The 19,659-nt window shown below is 34.5% G+C and overlaps 1 protein-coding gene across 6 annotated transcripts in view; it reads right to left on the bottom strand.

Moving 5' to 3' along the window:
* Positions 1-1,239: 1,239 nt before the first annotated feature.
* PCDH11X (protocadherin 11 X-linked) overlaps positions 1,240-19,659 on the bottom strand; it is a 799,800-nt gene continuing 781,380 nt past the window's right edge. For 5 of the 6 annotated variants that reach the window (XM_003412695.4, XM_003412698.4, XM_003412697.4 and 2 more), the window contains one exon: positions 1,240-1,977. In XM_003412695.4, the coding sequence (XP_003412743.3) occupies positions 1,331-1,977 (647 nt within the window). In that variant the 3' untranslated portion in view covers positions 1,240-1,330. The remainder of the gene's footprint in view (positions 1,978-19,659) is intronic. The other variant, XM_023551413.2, reaches the window with a different exon arrangement.

Genomic DNA, 19,659 nt, shown 5'->3' with positions numbered 1-19,659 from the left:
TATGCACCCCAAGAATCAGTAATGAATCTCATTTCTCCCTCTGCACGTCTCCTGAAAACTCTGTGTAATAACACATTTGATGTAGATTTATAATTAAGTCTCTTGAAAAGTTCCTTTTTGACTTTGATCTTGTTATCAGTGATTTTCTTCAGTCAGGTGAGCTAGAATGACAAAAATCCCTTAGTCTTATAGGTTTAGTTTGTGGTTTTATCTACAGTTGGGGTTATTTATTCTTTTTACTGAATGTCTTTCAGCAACAGCCTATTGAGCTGACAAATTAACACTTAAATCTCTTTGCTATTCTCTAGAAAACGGTAGTTTATAGCTACAGCTGCAAACTACTAAATGAATCACACTTCAAATGCATCCACCTTCCTTGTGATTTTCTAGGCTGTTATATCCAATTAATACAAATTTCAGAAAGTAAAGACCCAATTAATAATGAATGTAGGCTTAAAATGGCAGATAAAACATTTCTGATGCACTTTCCACTAAACTACAAGGTAATTTTTTTTGTAAATGCCCTCTTTAGCAAATAGTTGCCTAATTTGGGCATGGCTATTGCACTTCAGTGTCTCGAACTCTACTAAAGAGTAGAGGAATAGGTTATAGACCTAAAACTGTACAGTTTATATATATACATATATATATTTTTACTGAAAATGTATATACAAAGTGTATCGACAATATATTCTTGAAATAAAGGTAGAAAACATAAAAAACAAAGACAAAGACAAAAATATAAGAAGAGATATTTACACTCCTTTACTGTGTAGTTTTGAAGGTAGAAGAGCTAATTAAAAAACAAAAAAGCTGGAAACAACAAACAAATATCAAACAAAAGATAAAAATGCTACTCTGCTTACACCATTTAATGTTATCCGAATACAAGTTTAGGTAAACTAAAAGTAAACATGGAAAATCAGAAATGAGATATTTGCTAGTTTTCCATTTGCTATGTACTAGTTCCACAAACACCAGAATAAAAAAAAATCAGTAATATTGCACATGTTGGTAAAAAATGAAAAAAAAAGTAGAGTGCATCAGAAATACTACTGTACATTATATATTATCTGTCATGATAAGCCTTTCTGTACAAAGGAGTATGAATTTTTCAATTTATTTTCTTTTATAATACAAATTCTGAATTAAACGAATTTTAATTTATTTTTGACATTTGACTAAGGGTCTAGCTCTAGACTTTTATTCTGGTTTCTGTTCCTATTTACATGGCTATTTACAAACCATAAATTTAGAATAGTCATTGAAATTGGCTTTTAAGTTTTACTATATACATACAGTCTGAAAATGTGAAATAGGTGCTGTAGATTTATAAGGGATGTTCTTCCATTATGGGGGAATCACCCCTAGGGGGTCTGGCCTGTTGACCTGGAGTGAAGGTAGTCAGAGGAATGACTTTAATTGAATCATCACTGGGATGAAGTCTTTCAGACATGGTGTAAAACTGAGACCTTGGACTACCTTGTCCTCCCTGATCAAAAGACTGCTGTACATCAGATCCAGCACCTTGCACCCAACCTTGCTGCAAACCCATTGGTGGCTGTGCAGGGCTGTGACGGAGGGCAGCAACTTGTGGCAGAGGAGGGCTGCGGTGGATTGCAGCAGCCTGTGCCAAGGGGGGGCTGTAGCAGAGGGCTGAGGCCTGTGCTGGTGGTGGGCTATGACGAAGCACAGTAGCCTGTGCTAGAGGAGGACTGTGGTGGAGAGCAGAGGCCTGTGCTGGTGGAGGGCTGTGGCACAGTGCGATAACCTGGGTCACTGGAGGGCTGTGGCAGAGAGCAATCGTCTGTGTCACTGGAGGGCTGCTGCGGTGAGCAGAGGCCTGTGCTTGCGAAGGGCTGGAATGGGTCAAAGAAGCTGGCATCCAGCAGGCATCCGAATGACCCAAGATGAGACATTCTTGAGTGCAGTTGTCAGAGGCCTCTTCCACAGTTGGTTCAACAGTCACTTCTGCAGCTGTTGGGGTGGGGAAATAAATAATAATATTTTTATGTCAAAGATATATGTTATATGCAGTACGATGAGCCACTTAAAACAAATCATATTGTTAAAGGAAAAGCTAATGTTTTACGTGTAAATACATTACAAACCTTCAAATTTTTTACGGTCAGTGCTTGATTTGTCAAGATATCATTCCTGCACAAACATAAATAACTGGGAGTAAGTGGAGGAGGTCTTATTTTTACAATTATGCCACTTTGTTCTAGTCTCTCAATTGTAGGTATTCTTAATTGTGTTGTGGCTATAAATTGAAACCATGGTCACTTATCTATACACAGAAATCGGTTAAAATATGGTTCCTAACTAACATGGAGGGAGGACATAAAAGTAAAATGAATGGGAAAACAAATCATAGGAATATGTAATAACTAACCAATTAAAACTAACCAAATGCTTAGCTAAGAATAAATTAGATTAATTTGGAAATGCAGTTTATTGAACTCTTAAGATATGTTACTTAATTTCAAGAATGAAATATAGCCCTAATTACCTCAGAGATAATTGATTCCTGAATTTCTCATTTTCTTGAAATCATGATAAATCAGGGGTTAGCAACATAATAAACCACAGATCCAAAGTACTTAGCTTTGAGCTAAAGTCCCTTTTAAAACTCTTTTATAAGGTTTCTGTAGTTTCCAAATACTAATAGATACCAGATATCAGTAAGTATACCATACAAAGACTAGCAAAGAAAGATGGAGTAGATACATCAAGATAAAAGTGGTTTCAGAATAAGGAAGGTCATTACATAATGATAAAAAAGTTGATTATCCAAGAAGACATATATACACCTAACAGCAGGGCTTCAAGATGCAAAAATCAAAACCTTCCAGAAATGAAAGGAAAAATGGATGTATCTTCAATTACACTTGGGAATTTCAATACTCCTCAGTAAAAAGTACAACAAATAGAAATCTGTAGGAATATAGAAAACTTGAACAATACTATCAACCAAATAGATCCAAATTATATCTGTAGAACATTCCACTCTAAGCAATACAGAAACATGGGAACTTTAAAGAGAATTTACAAAAAAAAAAAAAAAAAAAAACCCTACAGGTAACATACTTAACAGTGAAAGACTAAATGCTTTCCCCTGAAAATCAGGACCACAAAAAGGTTGACTGCTTTGATAAATCTTATTCAACACAGTATTGGGAAGTCTAATTAGTGCAAGGAAATTAAACTAAAGGCATACAGATTGGAAAGGAAGAAATAAAACTGTATTCACAGACATTTAGATATAAATCTGACAAAATGTGCACAGCATCTGTATGCTTAAAATTACAAAGTACGGATGAAAGAAATGAAAGAAGATCCAAATAAATGGAAGTATCCACCATATTTATGGCTTAGAAGACAGTATTGTTATGATGTCAATTCTGATCAAATTGATCCGTAGATTCAGTAAAAATCCCACTCTTTCTTGTAAATATTGACATGATTCTGAAATTTATATGTAGAGATAAAGGAATCAGAATATCCAAACAATTTTGAGAAAGAACAAATTAGGAGGCCTCACATTATCTGATTTCAAGATGTATTATAAAGCTAATGGTGGAGACAGTGCAGTATTGGCAAAATGTTAAACACAAAGATCAAGAGAAAAGTGAGTCCAAAAATAGACTTATATAAATAAAGTCAAGTGATTTTTGACAAAAGTGAGAAGGTAATTAAATGGAGAAAGTATTATCTTTTCACCCAATGTTGACTGGACTATCATAGGTCTATAAGCAAAAAAAAAAGGAAAAAAAAAAAAAACAAGCCTTGGTCAATACCTTTCACCCTTACAAAAGAAGAACTAATTCTAAATGGATCAAGAGATTTTAGAATATTCAGACAGTTGTGCAACCATCATCAAAATCAATTTCAGAACATCTTCATCACTCCTAAAAGAAACCTCATATCCAATATTAGTCACTTTCCGTTTCCCTCCAAACTTCACACTCCTAATTAAAAAAAAAAAATAGTCGCTTTCCATTTCCCTCCAAACTTCACACTCCTAGGCAACCATTAATCAACCTTCCATCTGTTTCAATAGATTTGCCTATTATGGGCTTAATATAAATGGAATCATTTATATAGAGTCTTTTTTTAATATAGAGTCTTTTGTGACTGGCTTGTTTCACTTAGCATAATGTTTCAAGGTTTCTTCGTGTTGTACCAGGCATCAGTACCTCAACTCCTTTTTACTGCTGAATAATATTCCATTGTATTGATATACCACATTGTCTTTATCCATTCATCAGTTGATGGGCATTTGGGTGGAAATACACCCAGGAGAGCAGTTGCTGAGTCACATGGTAACTCCATGCTTTGAGGAAACGCAAAACTGTTTTACATACAAACTGGCTGCATCATTTTACATTACTATTAGAAGTACACAAAGATTCCAATTTCTCCATATACTTGCCAACAATTTTTATGATCTGTCTTTTTTATTATAGCCATCCTAGCAACATTTTATTCTATTCTACATTAAGATCCCATGAGTGGGGACTAACTTGATGGCAAGTAACAACTACAACAATAGAGTGGGTACGATATGATACCTCATTTTGTCTTTGATTCACATTTCATTAGCTGCTAATGAAGTTTAGCATCTTTTCATGTGCTTGTCTGTCATTCATTTATTTTCTTGGTTTAAATGTATATCCTTCGTCCATTTTTAAACTGGGTTCTTAGCCTTTTTATTATTGGGTTGTACAGATTCTTTATAGGTTCTAGATACAAGTCCCTTATCAGATATATAATTTGTACATATTTTCTCCCATTCTGTGTTGTTCTCTTTTTTTTTCACTTTTTCAATGGAACTCTTTGAAGCACAAAAGTCTTTAACTTGAAGTTACATTCATCTTTTTTGCATGTATTTGAGTTTGTCTTTCATCACTTGTGCTTTTGGTGTCATACCTAAAAAAGTTACTTAACACACATGGATTTTTACTTAACACAAGGTCATGAAAATTTACTCCTATGTATTCTTCTAAGAGTTTTATAGTTTTACCTCTTACTTTGATCTATTGGGAGTTAGTTTTGGAGTTATATTTTTGTGTATGTGTTAGGAAAGGATCCCAAGCAATTCTTTGCATGGGGTTATCTGGTCATTTCAGCATCATTTTTGGAAGACTGCTCATTCCCCACTGAATTCAACTGGGACACTTGTTCAAAACCAGTTGACCATAAATTTGAGGTTTTTTTTTATGTAATAGTTAAGCTGTCTACTTCAATTGGTATTGTACCCCAATTGTTAGGCTCCGCTAAATACCAGCTGATTGCTCTATTGTTTTTGACAATGCCCTGAAACATAAATTGTTCCGAAGCCCAATCCAATTAAATTCAGGCCCCTTGGCAGGGGCAGCCTTTGAGGCCAGTCTTTGAGGTTTGTTCTGACCCAAGAAATACTCTTTTCTCTTTCCTTGGTCCTCTCTGTTAAACTCGCAGTTCATCTATGGTTTAGTTTGTTGATCTCACGGATCTATCAACCTCTTATTAACCAAAATTTCCACTGATTTTGACAACTCCCTTAGCTTGAACTTCCCCATCTTTGTTGTAAATAAAGCCACTCCCCTTGGGGATAGCTTTGGAATTCTCTGTTTTTATATCCTCTCTCTGCCCCTGGGAAAAATCTCTGTGCCACTGCCCCAGAGTTGGGGGGCAGAGATAGTAGTCCACTTCTCTGCTTCTCTCAGAGTGAGATCCATGCTTTATGAACGGGGGGCCGAATGAGGGAAGTAACCTCTGGTCTTCTCAGCAAGGGCAATGAGGGTCCATCATTCTTATCCTGCTGTGCCTAGGTTGGAGCTTCCACTCTATAAGCGGGGAAGGAGGAAGGGCATCCCATACCTCTCAGCAACTTTTGCCTGAAATAGAGCTTCTGCAATATGGAGCTGGGAGGGATGAGAAATGCTGGAAGCCTGCTCCTCCCTGAGAGATACCTTAATCCTGGCCTGGGAGCTGGAGGGAGAAGGAGCCCTTTGTTTTTGGGTGACCTTGCCCAGAGTGGAGCTTTTGTCACGTTGAGATTTGGGAAGGGGCCTGTGTTGTGGCTCATATGCCACAGAAATCTTAGTATTCTTACTATTAGTAGATTTTCTAGAATAAATGCTTCTCCATTTGCTGTTAGCTCTTAGGACAATTTTCAGAGACTTTAATTTTTTTTTTAATAATTTTCACCAATTATGGTTGTTTTTCTGGGGAGAGGGTCCACGGAGCTCCTCATGCCACCATTTCAGAAATTGTATCTTCCCTATAATTAAATGATAATTATTCATATTGCCCCCCTTTTCCAGGAAAAACAAACTATTTCTACACCTTTAAATAAACATCTGCAAACTTTCAGAAGTATAATTCATTAAGTAAGCACCATCTACTTGCTAAATTCAATTGCTATTACTCTACTTATAGTTAAGCATTAGTACTAATAAGCAGTGTCACTGATTTCCTACTAGATAGTCTTTAGTCCTTAAAGAATAAAACAAAGGTGTATATTGAAATGCCAATATTCTGAACAAAATTAGAGAATTTTTGAAAACTTGGGAAATTAAGTAACAGATACAGAATTGAAGAAAAACAAGAAATCCAAAAGTTAAGTTTTTTTAAAAATAGCATTATGCATGCCAAATGTTATAGTGGTTTTCATCATTTGACAAATGTTCTGGTTAAATTGGAAATTAGTTGGCACATAATATTTTATATGACTGGATTATACTTTACATGAAATGTTTCCCTAAAAAGTGACCAAGTAGTGTAATATTGGTTAGCCAAATAATATTTTGAAATAAAATACAGATAATCCAGTACATCTCTAGAGCTCCTATCAAAAATTCATCTTTACAATAATCTAAAAAATTTTGGCACTTCATTACTTAACTATAATTGATTCACTACAAATAAAAGACTACTAATTGAAGATAGCCTTTGTCAATTTGGTGGCCTTCTTTTTTATTACAAATAAACTGAAATTTATTTGTTCTAAAAAATACTTTCTTCCCATAAATTTTTTCCCATAAATAATGCTTATTAATTTAAGTAGCTGGATTTACGATAATAAAAATACATTATTCAACAGCTACAACAAGGCAAACTCATATATTCTAAATATAACTCTAAAGCTACTAAGTATAATTTTTATACTCAATTTGGGGGAGAAGAGAATTATCTACAACACATATGTATGTAAGATTGGTAAAAATTCATATGCCTTTTGCTAAATGTGTTCAATCTCACCAACTGAGAACACCTTGGTGGAAATCTTAGTTTTAATTAAACCAGTTTTATAAAAAAAAATTCTGTTTTTTATTTATCTACATAAAAATCCACCAACCATTAGTGAATCAATTTTAAACAAACAAAAAGTAGAATTGTAGTTAATACTCTGAATTTCTATGTGAATGAACTGAAGTATCCATTAAACATTTTTTGTTTAGTGAATCATAACACCTCCCTTAATATTATTAAAAAAAAAAAAAACAATTTTTTTTTTTTTTTTTTTTTTTTAGCACTATTTAATTAGCCTTGCAATTTATTTCCTAAAGAGACACTATGAAACTAGCATAGATTAACTCAGTGCAAGTTCAAAATGACATCCCTTGTGAATTAGTGAGCTTCAAAATAATTATAATTAAAACAATCTTCTCTGAAGGCTCCTGTAACTCATTGATAACATTTAACTTTGAGAAGTAAATATTCTTCCTAAGGAAATACATTGTCTTCACACAGCTTCAAAACATCCTGTGGATATCACAATAGTTATTCTATAGAAAAAATGTGATGTAATCACATAGTGGATCATTTTATCATGTTTAAAAGGCAGCTTGACTCAATGAAGTTTCCTGAATAAACTGAATGCTTCGAAGGCCAGCAAAGCAGGGGCAGGGGTTTGGGGACCATGGTTTCAGGGGACATCTAAGTCAATTGGCATAATAAAATCTATTAAGAAAACATTCTGCATCCCACTTTGGAGAGTGGCATCTGGGGTCTTAAACGCTAGCAAGAGGCCATCTAAGATGCATCAACTGATCTTAACCCACCTGGAGCAAAGGAGAATGAAGAACACCAAAGATACAAGGTAATTATGAGCCCGAGAGACAGAAAGGGCCACATAAACCAGAGACTCCATCAGCCTGAGACCAGAAGAACTAGATGGTGCCCAGCTACAACCGATGACTGACCTAACAGTGAACACAACAGAGAACCCCTGGGGAAGCAGGAGAGCAGTGGGATGCAGACCTTAAATTCCCGTAAAAAGACCAGACTTAATGGTCTGATTGAGACTAGAAGGATCCCAGAGGTCATGGTCCCCAAACCTTCTGTTAGCCCAAGACAGGAGGCATGCCCAACGCCAACTCTTCAGACAGGGATTGGACTGGACGATGGGATAGAAAATGATACCAGTGAGGAGTGAGCTTCTTGGATCAAGTAGATGCATAAGACTATGTGGGCAGCTCCTGTCTGGAGAGGAGATGAGAGGGCAGAGGGGGTCAGAAGCTGGTGGAATGGACACAAAAATTGAGAGTGGAGGGAAGGAGTGTGCTGTCTCATTAGGGGGAGAGCAACTAGGAGTATATACCAAGGTGTATATAAGTTTTTGTATAAGAGACTGACTTGGTTTGTAAACTTTCACTTAAAGCACAAAAAAAAAAAAAAGGCAGCTTGACCTAAAGTTATGATTGAAATAATGGCCCAAAATTCTAACATGCACATAAATCGAGTCTTCTGAGAAGATGGAATATATAGGAGGGTAATAAAAATACCTAAGATATCTACAAAGGATATATTGCTGAGAAGACAGTCCGAATATCTCTTTTGCAGGCTATTCACAAGTAAACTGTTACCATCTGCAGTTGATGAAAAAGGGTGAGGAAAAATGACGGTATTTTGAAATATATTTTTAGCACAATGAAATGAAGATCAGTGCTAGAGTATAATTCATCTGTTTTGACTCAGAGAAAAAATGTGCTCTTATGAGGTTAAACAAATTCATTTGGATATTTTCCTTCATTCTGAATGCTTACAGTTATTCAAACTTTAAATTGCTTTCGAGAATGATCTATTAACTTATATTTATTTAATTGCCTGATATAAAATGTTTCAAGATATAGAGGAGCAAACCCAAGTCTTTCAAAATTCAGATACCAAGTTTATAGAACTGATTAAATGTGCTCTGTTGATGCTCCCTATCATTTTCTAACCTCTACAATTGGAGGACAAATGCATATTTTATAGCCATTTTCTTCAGTGCTATCCTAAAGCAGAAATGAATGCCATTATACAGGAATCTCCAGTCAAACTATTCCATTTAATGTATCTGTTAATCTTTGGTAGACAATTTCACATGATAGAGGTCTTATACAGATAATTTGATTAATGTTCAAAGCTGAACCCTCATGAAAGGGAATGAGAATATTGCTGTAAATTTTCTTTTGATCTTGCTCTTGCTAATTCAGTATCTTCCAGTTGTACAATTTTAGACTTTTAGAGTTAACTTTTTAGGAGAATATTGGTTTTTAACTGATATATAAATTCCAGCAGGAAAAAATTACAGTCCTGAATGATTTGGTTTTCCCAAAACAACAACTGAGTAATATATGACTTGCCTAACAGGTTGACGGAAACCCTGGTGGCATAGTGGTTTAAGTGCTATGGCTGCTAACCAAGAGGTCAGCTGTTCAAATCCGCCAGGTGCTCCTCGGAATCTCTATGGGGCAGTTCTACTCTATTCTATAGGGTCGATATGAGTCGGAATCAACTCGATGGCAGTGGGTTTTGGTTTAACAGGTTGATACTTTGAGTCAAGAGATCAACACTAAGGTGTTAACTTGGGACCTGCATGGCTAAGCAAACATCAGGAAATTGGTGGGGTTGTTGAACTTACTGTAAAAGTATTTTTAGGTTTGGCTACTTTAAAGCTAAAATAGCTTTTTTTTTTTTTCCCCTAGTAAGCAGACTAATTCTTCACCAGGCTTTTAACAGAACTAAAAAAAAAAAAAAAAAAATTTTTTTTTAATAGTTCCATAAGCATGTATTAGGTTCAAATTTTAGAGTCCCCAGAGTTGTATTCCTATATAACACAAAGTCTAAATTGAGTAGGTTACCTAACTTAACAAAGCCCAGGTTTAAATTAAGTAAATTCTTAATATTAACAATCTGGGATTCCATTTAAAATAAGATGATAAAATAAGCACAATTCTCATACAATTAAACAAATTGTCTATAATTGTACTGAGATACTTTTCATATTTCACAATACTACCCATACACAAATACATAGTTCGTGGCATCAATAGCCATTAAACGATAAGAAACAACTTTGATTTGCTGAAGAACTTCTATTTAACCAACAAGGTAGAACTTTACCTCACCATTAGAACCTCAGCAAAATGATGGATATGACAAACTTATGGTGGTTTAGTTAACCAATATTCAATAAGAAAATTCTTTCTTTTTCCCCTCTAAAATAGTATTTGATGAAAATAGCAAGTCAGCCCTGATATAAGAAAAAAAGCTTCTGAATTACCTCGGCAACCAAAAATAACCAGATGGGTAATATTATTGTATACATTTTATTTCATATATACCTTAAACACTTTGAAAGACCTGCAATTGATGTGTTAATATGAACTGGTATGCTTTAATGAAACGAGTTGTGATATCTGTCGTTTCAAAATTATGTATGACATATTAATCTGCATCACGAGACCATAAAATGTTTTTTTTTAACTCCGAGTCTATTCAAAATTAAAAAAGAATGTACATAAATCACAAACTATTAACTGCTTTATAATTTTAGAGGAATAGTTAAAATGGTGCACACATCTTTGATAAAGAGACAATAAAAGCTTGGTGCAAAATGTTTTCATGTTTGGGATATTGTGATGGAAGGTATACTCAGAAAAGCATTATTTGGCTTTTGAAGTTGAAAAGGGCAAAGTTTTATTTTTGGAGGGAAGTAATTTTTATTATCCTATGGAAGTTTGGATTATAGCCTGAAATTAGCATTTACTGAAGTCCTAAGCAATACTAGGCAATTGTCTTTGGTATGCCTTTCAACTTTTTTTACTTTAGTGCAGTCAGTCAGACTGAAGCCTTCTTTCGGAAAATGGAGAAAGTGGTTTTTGGTGGATGGCCACAGACACTATAAAAAACATACAGAATTATTAAGGTCCAGCAAAAGTAACCAATGCCATTTATGCAAAAATACTGTGCTAATGAAGAGGGCTTGGAAATAACAATTGCTACTGTGTGAAGCAGGAAACCTGTATTTATTTAGACTGGGAAAACTGGGACACAGCTGCCTCGTGTAAGAAATCATTTGACAAAATCTTCGGGTTTTATCTGTTATCCTCATTTGAATATGCTTTATGAGAAATAGAAATTACCCTCTACATTTAAATATTAATAATTCTACCTTTTTAAAATACTTCTGTTATAAATGCTGGAAGTTTCTTGCAAGAATGTTAGATTTCTCAAATAATTGTTTTAGAATTCTGCATCATTAATAATAAATACTGTCCAGTTTATTTATAAGAAAAGAACATTTCTGTTAACATTAATACATGTTATTTTAAAAATCCATAAATGATTATTAATATAAAATCAGTCATGATATTTTAGTGATTCTTTGGGAAATATTTATTCATAAATTTACTTTCATTTACTTGTTGAAGAACTATATTTGGCAAAAGCAAGAGCTAGTATTAACTAATAATATAAAATCAATTAAATTAATTAGGTATTTGTTTTAAAAATAACTATTTTTTTATTCACCAATTTTCAGTGTATATTTTTTAACTCCCAATTTCCTGTCTCAATAGATTTATCTGTTCTAGACATTTCATATATGTGGGATCGTAGGATATTTGTCCTTTTGTGTCTTGCTTGTTTCACTTAGCATACTATTTCAAGGTTTCTCCATGTGGTGGTGTGTATCAAAACTTCATTTCTCTTTAAGGCTAAATAATATTCTATCGTATGTATATATCATGTTTTGTTTATCCTTTCATCTGTAGATGGGCATGTGGGTTGTTTCCACCTATGGGCTTTTGTGAAAAAATGCTGTATTGAATATTGATGTACATGTATCTATTGAGTTGCTGTTTTAAATTCTTTTGGGTATATAACTATGAATCTACTTGCTGGTTCAAATGGTAATTCTATGTTAAACTCTTTGAGGAGCTCCCAAACTGTTTTCCGTAGTGGCTGCTCCAATATACAATCCCACCAGCAGTGGGTGTGGAGTGGTATCTCATTGTGGTTTTGTTGTACATTTCCCTGGTGACTAATGACATGGAGCATATTTTCAAGTGCTTATTAGCTATTTGTATGTCTTCTTTGAAGATGTGTTTATTCGAGTCTTTTGCCCATTTTGCGATTGAGTTGTTAATTTTTTGTTGAATTTTAAGAGTTCTTTATATATTCTGGATACAAAACCCTTATCTGATATACAGTTTCCAAATATTTTCTCTCATTCTGTTGGTTGTCTTTTCACTTTCTTGATAATGTCCCTTGAGGCACAAAAATTTTTTATTTTGATAAAGTCCAGTTTATCTATTTTTTCTCTTGTTGCTTGTGCTTTTGTTGTCACATCTAAGAGTGAATTGCCTAAAAGAAATTCCTAAAACTTTGCAACCATGTTTTCTTCTAAGAGTTTCATGGCTTTAGTTCTTATATTTAAGTCATTGACCCATTTTGAGTTAAATTTTGTACATGGTGTGAGGCATTCTTTGTGTGTGTACTTTATTGTACTTTACATGAAAGTTTACAGAACAAACTCGTTTCTCAAAAAACAGTTAATACACATATTGTTTTATGACATTGGGTAACAACCCCAAAACATGTCAACACTCCCCCTTCTTGACCTTGGGCTCCCTATTACCAGCTTTCCTGTCCTCTCCTGCCTTCTAGTCCTTGCCCCTGGGCTGGTGTGCTCCTTTAGTCTTGTTTTGTTTTATGGGCCTTTTTTTTTTTTTTCTAATCTTTGGATGAAGGGTGAGCCTCAGGAGTGACTTCATTACGGAGCTAAAAGCGCGTCCGGGGGCCATGCTCTCGGGGTTTCTCCAGTCTCTGTCAGGCCAGTAAGTCTGATCTTTTTTGTGAGTTAGAATTTTATTCTACACTTTTCTCCAGCTCTGTCCGAGACCCTCTATTATGATCAGTGGTGGTAGCCGGGCACCATCTAGTTGTACTGGACTCAGTCTGCTGGAGGCCATGGTAGATGCGGTCCATTAGTCCTTTAGACTAATCTTTCCCTTTGTATCTTTAGTTTTCTTCATTCTTCCTTTCACCCAAAGGGGTGAGACCATTGAAATACCCTGGATGGCTGCTCACAGGCTTTTAAGACCTCAGTTGCTACTCACCACAGTAGAATGTAGAACATTTTCTTTATGTAATGCCAATTGAGCTAGATGTTCCCTGAGACCATGTCCCCATAGCCCTTAGCCCAGTAATTCGGTCCCTCATGGAGTTTGGATGTGTTTATGGAGCTTCCATGACCTTGCCTTGTACAAGTTGTGACAGTATTGTATACTGTCTTACCTGTCACCAAAGTTAAAAAACCATTTATCTATTGCATAGTGTTTTCCCATCCCCATCTCTCCCCTCTCTTGTAACCACCAAAGATTGTTTCTTTTTGTGTGTAAACTTTGTCATGAGTTTTTATAGTAGTGGTCTCATACAATATTTGTCCTTTTGTGATTGACTTATTTCACTCAGCATAATACCCTCCAGATTCATCCATGTTGTGAGATGCTTCGGAGGTTCATCATTGTTCTTTATAGTTGTGTAGTACTCCATTGTGTGTATGTATCATAATTTGTTTATCCATTCATCTGTTGATGGACCTCAAGGCTGTTTCCATCTTTTTGCTATTGTGAACAATGCTGCAATGAACATGGGTGTGCATATGTCTATTCGTGTGACAGCTCTTGTTTCTCTAGGATATATTTCTAGGAGTGGGATTGCTGGATCATATGGTATTTCTATTTCTAGCTTTCTAAGGAAGAGCCACATATTTTTCTAAAATGGATGTAACATTTTCATTCCCACCAGCAATGCATAAAAATCATAGATATATGGATTTATTTTTGGATCCTCAATTCAGTTCCATTGTTCTATATGTCCATCCTTATACCAGAACCACACTGTTTTTATAGCTCCAGATTTGTGGTATATTTTGAAAACCGGAAGTATGGGTCCTCATCCTGTGTTCTTTTTTTCAAGATTGTTTTGGCTATTCAGGGCCCCTTGTAATTCCATATGAATTTGATCATTGGCTTTTCTCTTTTTGTACAATGGCAGTTGGAATTTTAATATTAATTGCATTGTATCTGTATTTTACCTTGGGTAGTATTGACCTCTTAATAATATTAAGCCTACCAAACCATGAACATTGAATGCTTTCTATCTATTTAAACCAAAACCAAACCCATTCCTGTTGAGTCGATTCTGACTCATAGCAACCCTATAGGACAGAGTAGAACTGCCCATTAGGGTTTCCAAGGAGTGCCTGGTGGATTCGAACTGCCGACCTTTTGACCAGCAGCTGTAGCACTTAACCACTATGCCACCAGGGTTTCCTCTATTTAGGTCTCCGTTAATTTCTTTCAGCAGTGTTTTATAGCTTTCAGTGTAAAGGTCTTTTCCCTCCTTGGATAAATTAAATCCTAGGTATTTTATTCTTCTTTATTCTATTGATTGTATTCTTTTATATTCTTTTGTAAGAGGTATGGTTTTCTTAATTTCCTTGTCAGATTGTTTGTTGCTAGTGTATAGAAAACTGGGTTTGGTTTGTTTTTTTTTTGGTTAGTGCATAGAAACACAACTGATTTCTGTGTGCTGATCTTGTACCTTGCAACTTTTGCTGAATTGATTTATTAGCTCTAGTAGCTTTCTTGGGGATTCTTTGGGCTGTACATAGTATCATGTTGTCTTCAAATAGAAATAGTTTTACTTTTTCTTTTCCAATTTGGATGCTTTTTAGTCATTTTTCTTGCCTAATTGCTCTGGTAGAACTTTCAGGACAATGCTGACTAGCAGTGGTAAAAGTGGGCATCCTTGTCTTGTTCCTGATCTTTCACCATTGAGTATATAACTTTTGTTTGTTTTATAAATGCCCTTCATCATGTTGAGGAACTTCTCTCCCTAGTTTCTTGAATACTTTTATCATGAGAGGGTTTGGATTTTATCAAATACCTTCTCTGCACCATGTAAGATGATTGTAGGTTTTTTCTCTTGATTGCATTAGTATGTATATTGATTGATTTTCTTGTTTTGAACCACCCTTTCATTCCTAGAATTAATTTCACTTAGTTACAATGTATGACCCTTTTAATATGCTTTTGAATTTTATTTGCTAGTATTTTGTTTGAAGATTTTTGCATCTATATTCATAACGGATGTTATTTTGTAGTTTTCTAATATCTGTATCTGGTTTTGGTATCAGAATAATGTTAGGCTCACAGAATGAGTTAGGTAGTGTTCCTTCCTACTCCATTTTTTTTGGAAGAGTTTGAGAAGAAATGGTGCTAATTCTTCTTTAAATGTTTGATAGAACTCACCAGTGAAGCCATCTAGCCTTGGACTTTTCTCTATTGGGAGTTTTTTTTTTTTATTATTATTACTGCTTCAATATCTTCCCTTGTGGTCTGTTAAGATTTTGCATTTCTACTTGAGGCAATTTAGATAGTTTTTATATTTCTAGGAATTTATGCATTTCATCCAGGTTATCTAGTTTGTTGACAAATAATTATTCATTGTTATCTCTTAGAGTCGTTTTAATTGCTGCAAGTTTGGTAATAATGCTGACACTTTCATTTTTTTATTTTAGTTACTACTTTGTTTTTCTTCATCAGTGCAGTTAGAGGTTTGCCAATTTTGTTGATACCTTCAAAAATCCAATGTGTGGTTTTTTTGATACTCTCCATTGTTTTTCTATTCTCTATTTTGTTTATCTCCACTGTAATCTTTATTATTTCCATCTTTCTGGTTGTTTTGGGCTTTGTTTCATCTTCCTTTTTTTGTTTTTCAAGGTGTGAAGTTAGGTTATTGATTTGGGCTCTTCTTTTTTAATGTAGGCTTTTATAGCTATCAGTTTTGCTCAAGAATACTGCGTTCGCTGCATCCCAGAGATTTTGTGTTCTCATTTTCATTTTTCTCTAAAATTTTTCTGATTTCCCCTATGATTTATTTTTTGATCCATTGATTATTATTTTGTTGTTTAATTTCCACATATTTGTGAAATTTCTAGTTTTTCTTCTATCGTTGATTTCTAGTTTTATTCCACTATGGTTGGAGAAGATACTTTGGATGATTTCAATTTTTAAAAATTTGTTGAAGCTGATCCTGTAATCTAACCTATGGTCTATTCTTGAGAATGACCCAAGTGCACTGAAAAAAAGAATGTATATCCTGCAGTAGTTGGGTGAAGTGTTCTACAAATGGCTGTTAGGTCTAGTTGGTTTATAGTGTCATTGAAGTCCTCTATTTTCTTGTTGCTCTTCTGTCTAGCTGTTCTATCCATTATTGAAATTGGTGTGTTGAAGTCTCCTACTATTATTGTAGATGTGCTTATTTTTCCCTTCAGTTCTGTCAGTGTTTGCTCCACATGTTTTGGAGTTCTGCTATTAAGTGCATATATACTGTTATCTTTTCTTGATTAATTGACCCTTTCTAGTTTCTTTTTTTTGTCATTATAGAGTAACTTTGTCTCATAACAATTTTTGACTTCAAGTTTATTTTGTCTGATATTAATATATCCACCCCTGTGCTCTTTTGGTTTCTATTTGCATGGGGTATTTTTCCCCCAATCTTTCACTTTCAGCTTATTTTTGTCTTTTTATTTAAAATGAATCTCTTGTAAACAACATATATTCGAGCCATGTTTTCTTATCTATTTTAGCAGTCTGTGCCTTTTGATTGGAGAGTTCAATTCATTCACATCTTTAAAGTGATTACTGATAAGGAAAGACTTCTGCCATTTTGTTATTTGTTTTTGGTGTGCCTTATACATTTTTTGTTCCTTATTTCCTTGAGTATTTCCCTTTTTTCTGTGTTTATTGTATTTTATTTATGGTGAATAATTTTTGTCCCCTTCTCATTTCCTTTTTTGTATATTTCTTTAAAAAATTTACTTGTGGTTACTGCGGGGATTACCTTTACTATCCTAAATTTATACCAACCTAGTTTAAATTTTTTTTTTTTTTTTAGTTTACATTGATACCTACTTAACTTCAATAACATACAAAAACTGTTCCTATGTTACTCCGCATCCTCCTGTAGGTTGTTGATGTCATGCATTACATCTTTGTGCATTATTTACACAGTGTCATATATTTATAATTATTATCTATAATTTTGACTTTTATATCATGTAGGACATAATAAAGGAGCCCTGGTTGTGCAATGGTTGAGCACTTGGCTGCTAACTGAAAGGCTGGAGGCTCAAACCCAACCAGAAGCTCCCTGGGTCAAAGACCTGGTGATCTGTTTCTGTAATGATTACAGCCAAGAAAACCCAATGAAGTGGTTCCATTCTCTCACATGGGGTTGCTATAAGTCAAAATTGACTCAACAGCACCTAACAACAACAGAACGTAATAAATACAGTTATAAACCAAAAATACACCAAAACTAGCCTTTATATTTGCCCTTGAAATTAGCTTTACCAAAGATCTTTATTTCTTCATATAATTTCAAATTATTATCTAGTGTCCTCACTTTTTAAATTGGAGGGTTCTTTTTTTTTTTTTTTAGCATTTCTTTTAGGGTAGGTCTGGTAGTAATGAATTACGTCAAATTTTGTTTATCTGGGAATGTCATAATTACACTCTCTCCATTGAAACATAATTTTGCTGGTCAGAGGATTATTAGATGACAGATTTTTTTCCCCAACACTTTGAATATATCATCCCACTACATTCTGGCTTTCAAGGTGTCTGAGGAGTAATCCACACTTTGTCTTATTGGGGCTCCCTTGTATTATAGAGTATGCTATTCTCTTGCTGCTTTCAAAAACTATCATAAGAGAATACTATGAACAACTTCATGCCAAAAAATTAGGTAATTTAGATAAAATGAACAAATTCCTAGAAACACACTAACTTCCTCCATATACTCAAGAAGAAATAGAATACCTCAAGAGACCCTAACAAGTGAAGAGATCAAAGCAGTAATTAAAAAACTCCCAACCAATAAAAGCCCAGGATCAGATAGCTTCATTGGGAAATTCTACCAAACATTTACAGAAGTGATGCCAATCTTTGGCTTTCAACAATTCAGTTAAAACGTGCCTTGGTATAGATCTCCTTGGTTTATCTTACTTGGGACTTGTTGTTTCAGGAATGTAAAAATTCATTTATTTCATCGTGTCTGGAAAAGTTTCAAATATTCTTTCCACCACTTTTTCTTTTATCTTTCCTTTAGGACTTTCATAATGCATATGTTGGTTCATTTAATAGTATCCCGCAAGTCTCGCTGTTCTCCTCATTTTTCCTTAATCTTTTTCTTCCTGATCTTCAGATTTCAGTCTTGGTAGAACTTCAAATGTCTCCTATCTTCACGTTTCTTTCTTCTGCCAGCTCAAATATGCTACCGAACCTACTAATGAGTTTTTAATTTCAGTTATTGTACTTTTAAGCTTCAGAATTTGTTTTTGTTTTATTTTTGTAACTTCTATTTGTTAATACTGTATTCCTATGTAAATAATGTGCACCCTTTGTGCTTGTTTGCCAGCTGCACCCCTCCCCCTCGAGACACCCACACAAGAGCAACTGTGCCATTCATCTTCCACATATTGCTGTAAAAAGTCAGCATAGCGTGCTTATGAAAATACCTTGTGGGGGGAGGGTGTGGCTGGCAAATAAATGCAGAAGATGTCCATTATTTGAGTAAAAATACAATACTCTCATTTTATTAATACATCATTTTCTTGATTTCCTGTAGTTCTTTGTCCATATTATCCCTTAGTTCTTTGAGCATATTTAAAACAATTATTTTAAAATCTGTATCTAGTAGGTCTAATGTTTGATTTTTCCCAAGGATGGTTTCTATTGACTTAGTTTGTTTCTTTGAATGGACCATCCTTCCTTTTTCTCCACATGTCTTGTGATTTTTGTTGTTACTGAAAATGGTGTATTTGAGTAATATAATACAGTAGTTCTAGAACTCAGGTTCTCCCTCTTCCTCTGGGTTTTCTAGGTTTTTTCTTTCTTTCTTTTCTCCTCTCCTCTCTTTTTCTATTGTTGAATGCTGTGGTAGTCCATGAGCTTAGTGACTTTTCCAAACTGTTTTTACAGAAACAAACAGAAGAAAAACCATTGGGGAAGCAAACAAACAAACAAAAACAAAATAAACCAAAAAAAAAATCTTGCAGTCTTTGCAGCATGGTTCTATACTGGGCCAATCTTTAATCAGGTTTACACAAAGCCAGAAGATCAAATGAAGGAGAAAATTTAAGAATACCTTAGGTTTTTCTGGGCATGCATCTATTCCTGGGAATGCATGTGTCTCTCTGAATTATATACACTTAAAACCAAAAAAACACGAGACCCATTGTTGTCAAGTCAATTCCAACTCCTAGCAACCCTATATAACAGAGTAGAACTGCCCCATAGAGTTTCCAAGGAGTGCCTGGTGGATTCAAAC

This window comes from Loxodonta africana, chromosome X (genome assembly GCF_030014295.1).
Source record: "Loxodonta africana isolate mLoxAfr1 chromosome X, mLoxAfr1.hap2, whole genome shotgun sequence".
Taxonomy (NCBI): domain Eukaryota; kingdom Metazoa; phylum Chordata; class Mammalia; order Proboscidea; family Elephantidae; genus Loxodonta; species Loxodonta africana.
The sequence above is the reverse complement of the archived record's forward strand: the minus strand, read 5'-3'. Positions and strand labels throughout refer to the sequence as shown.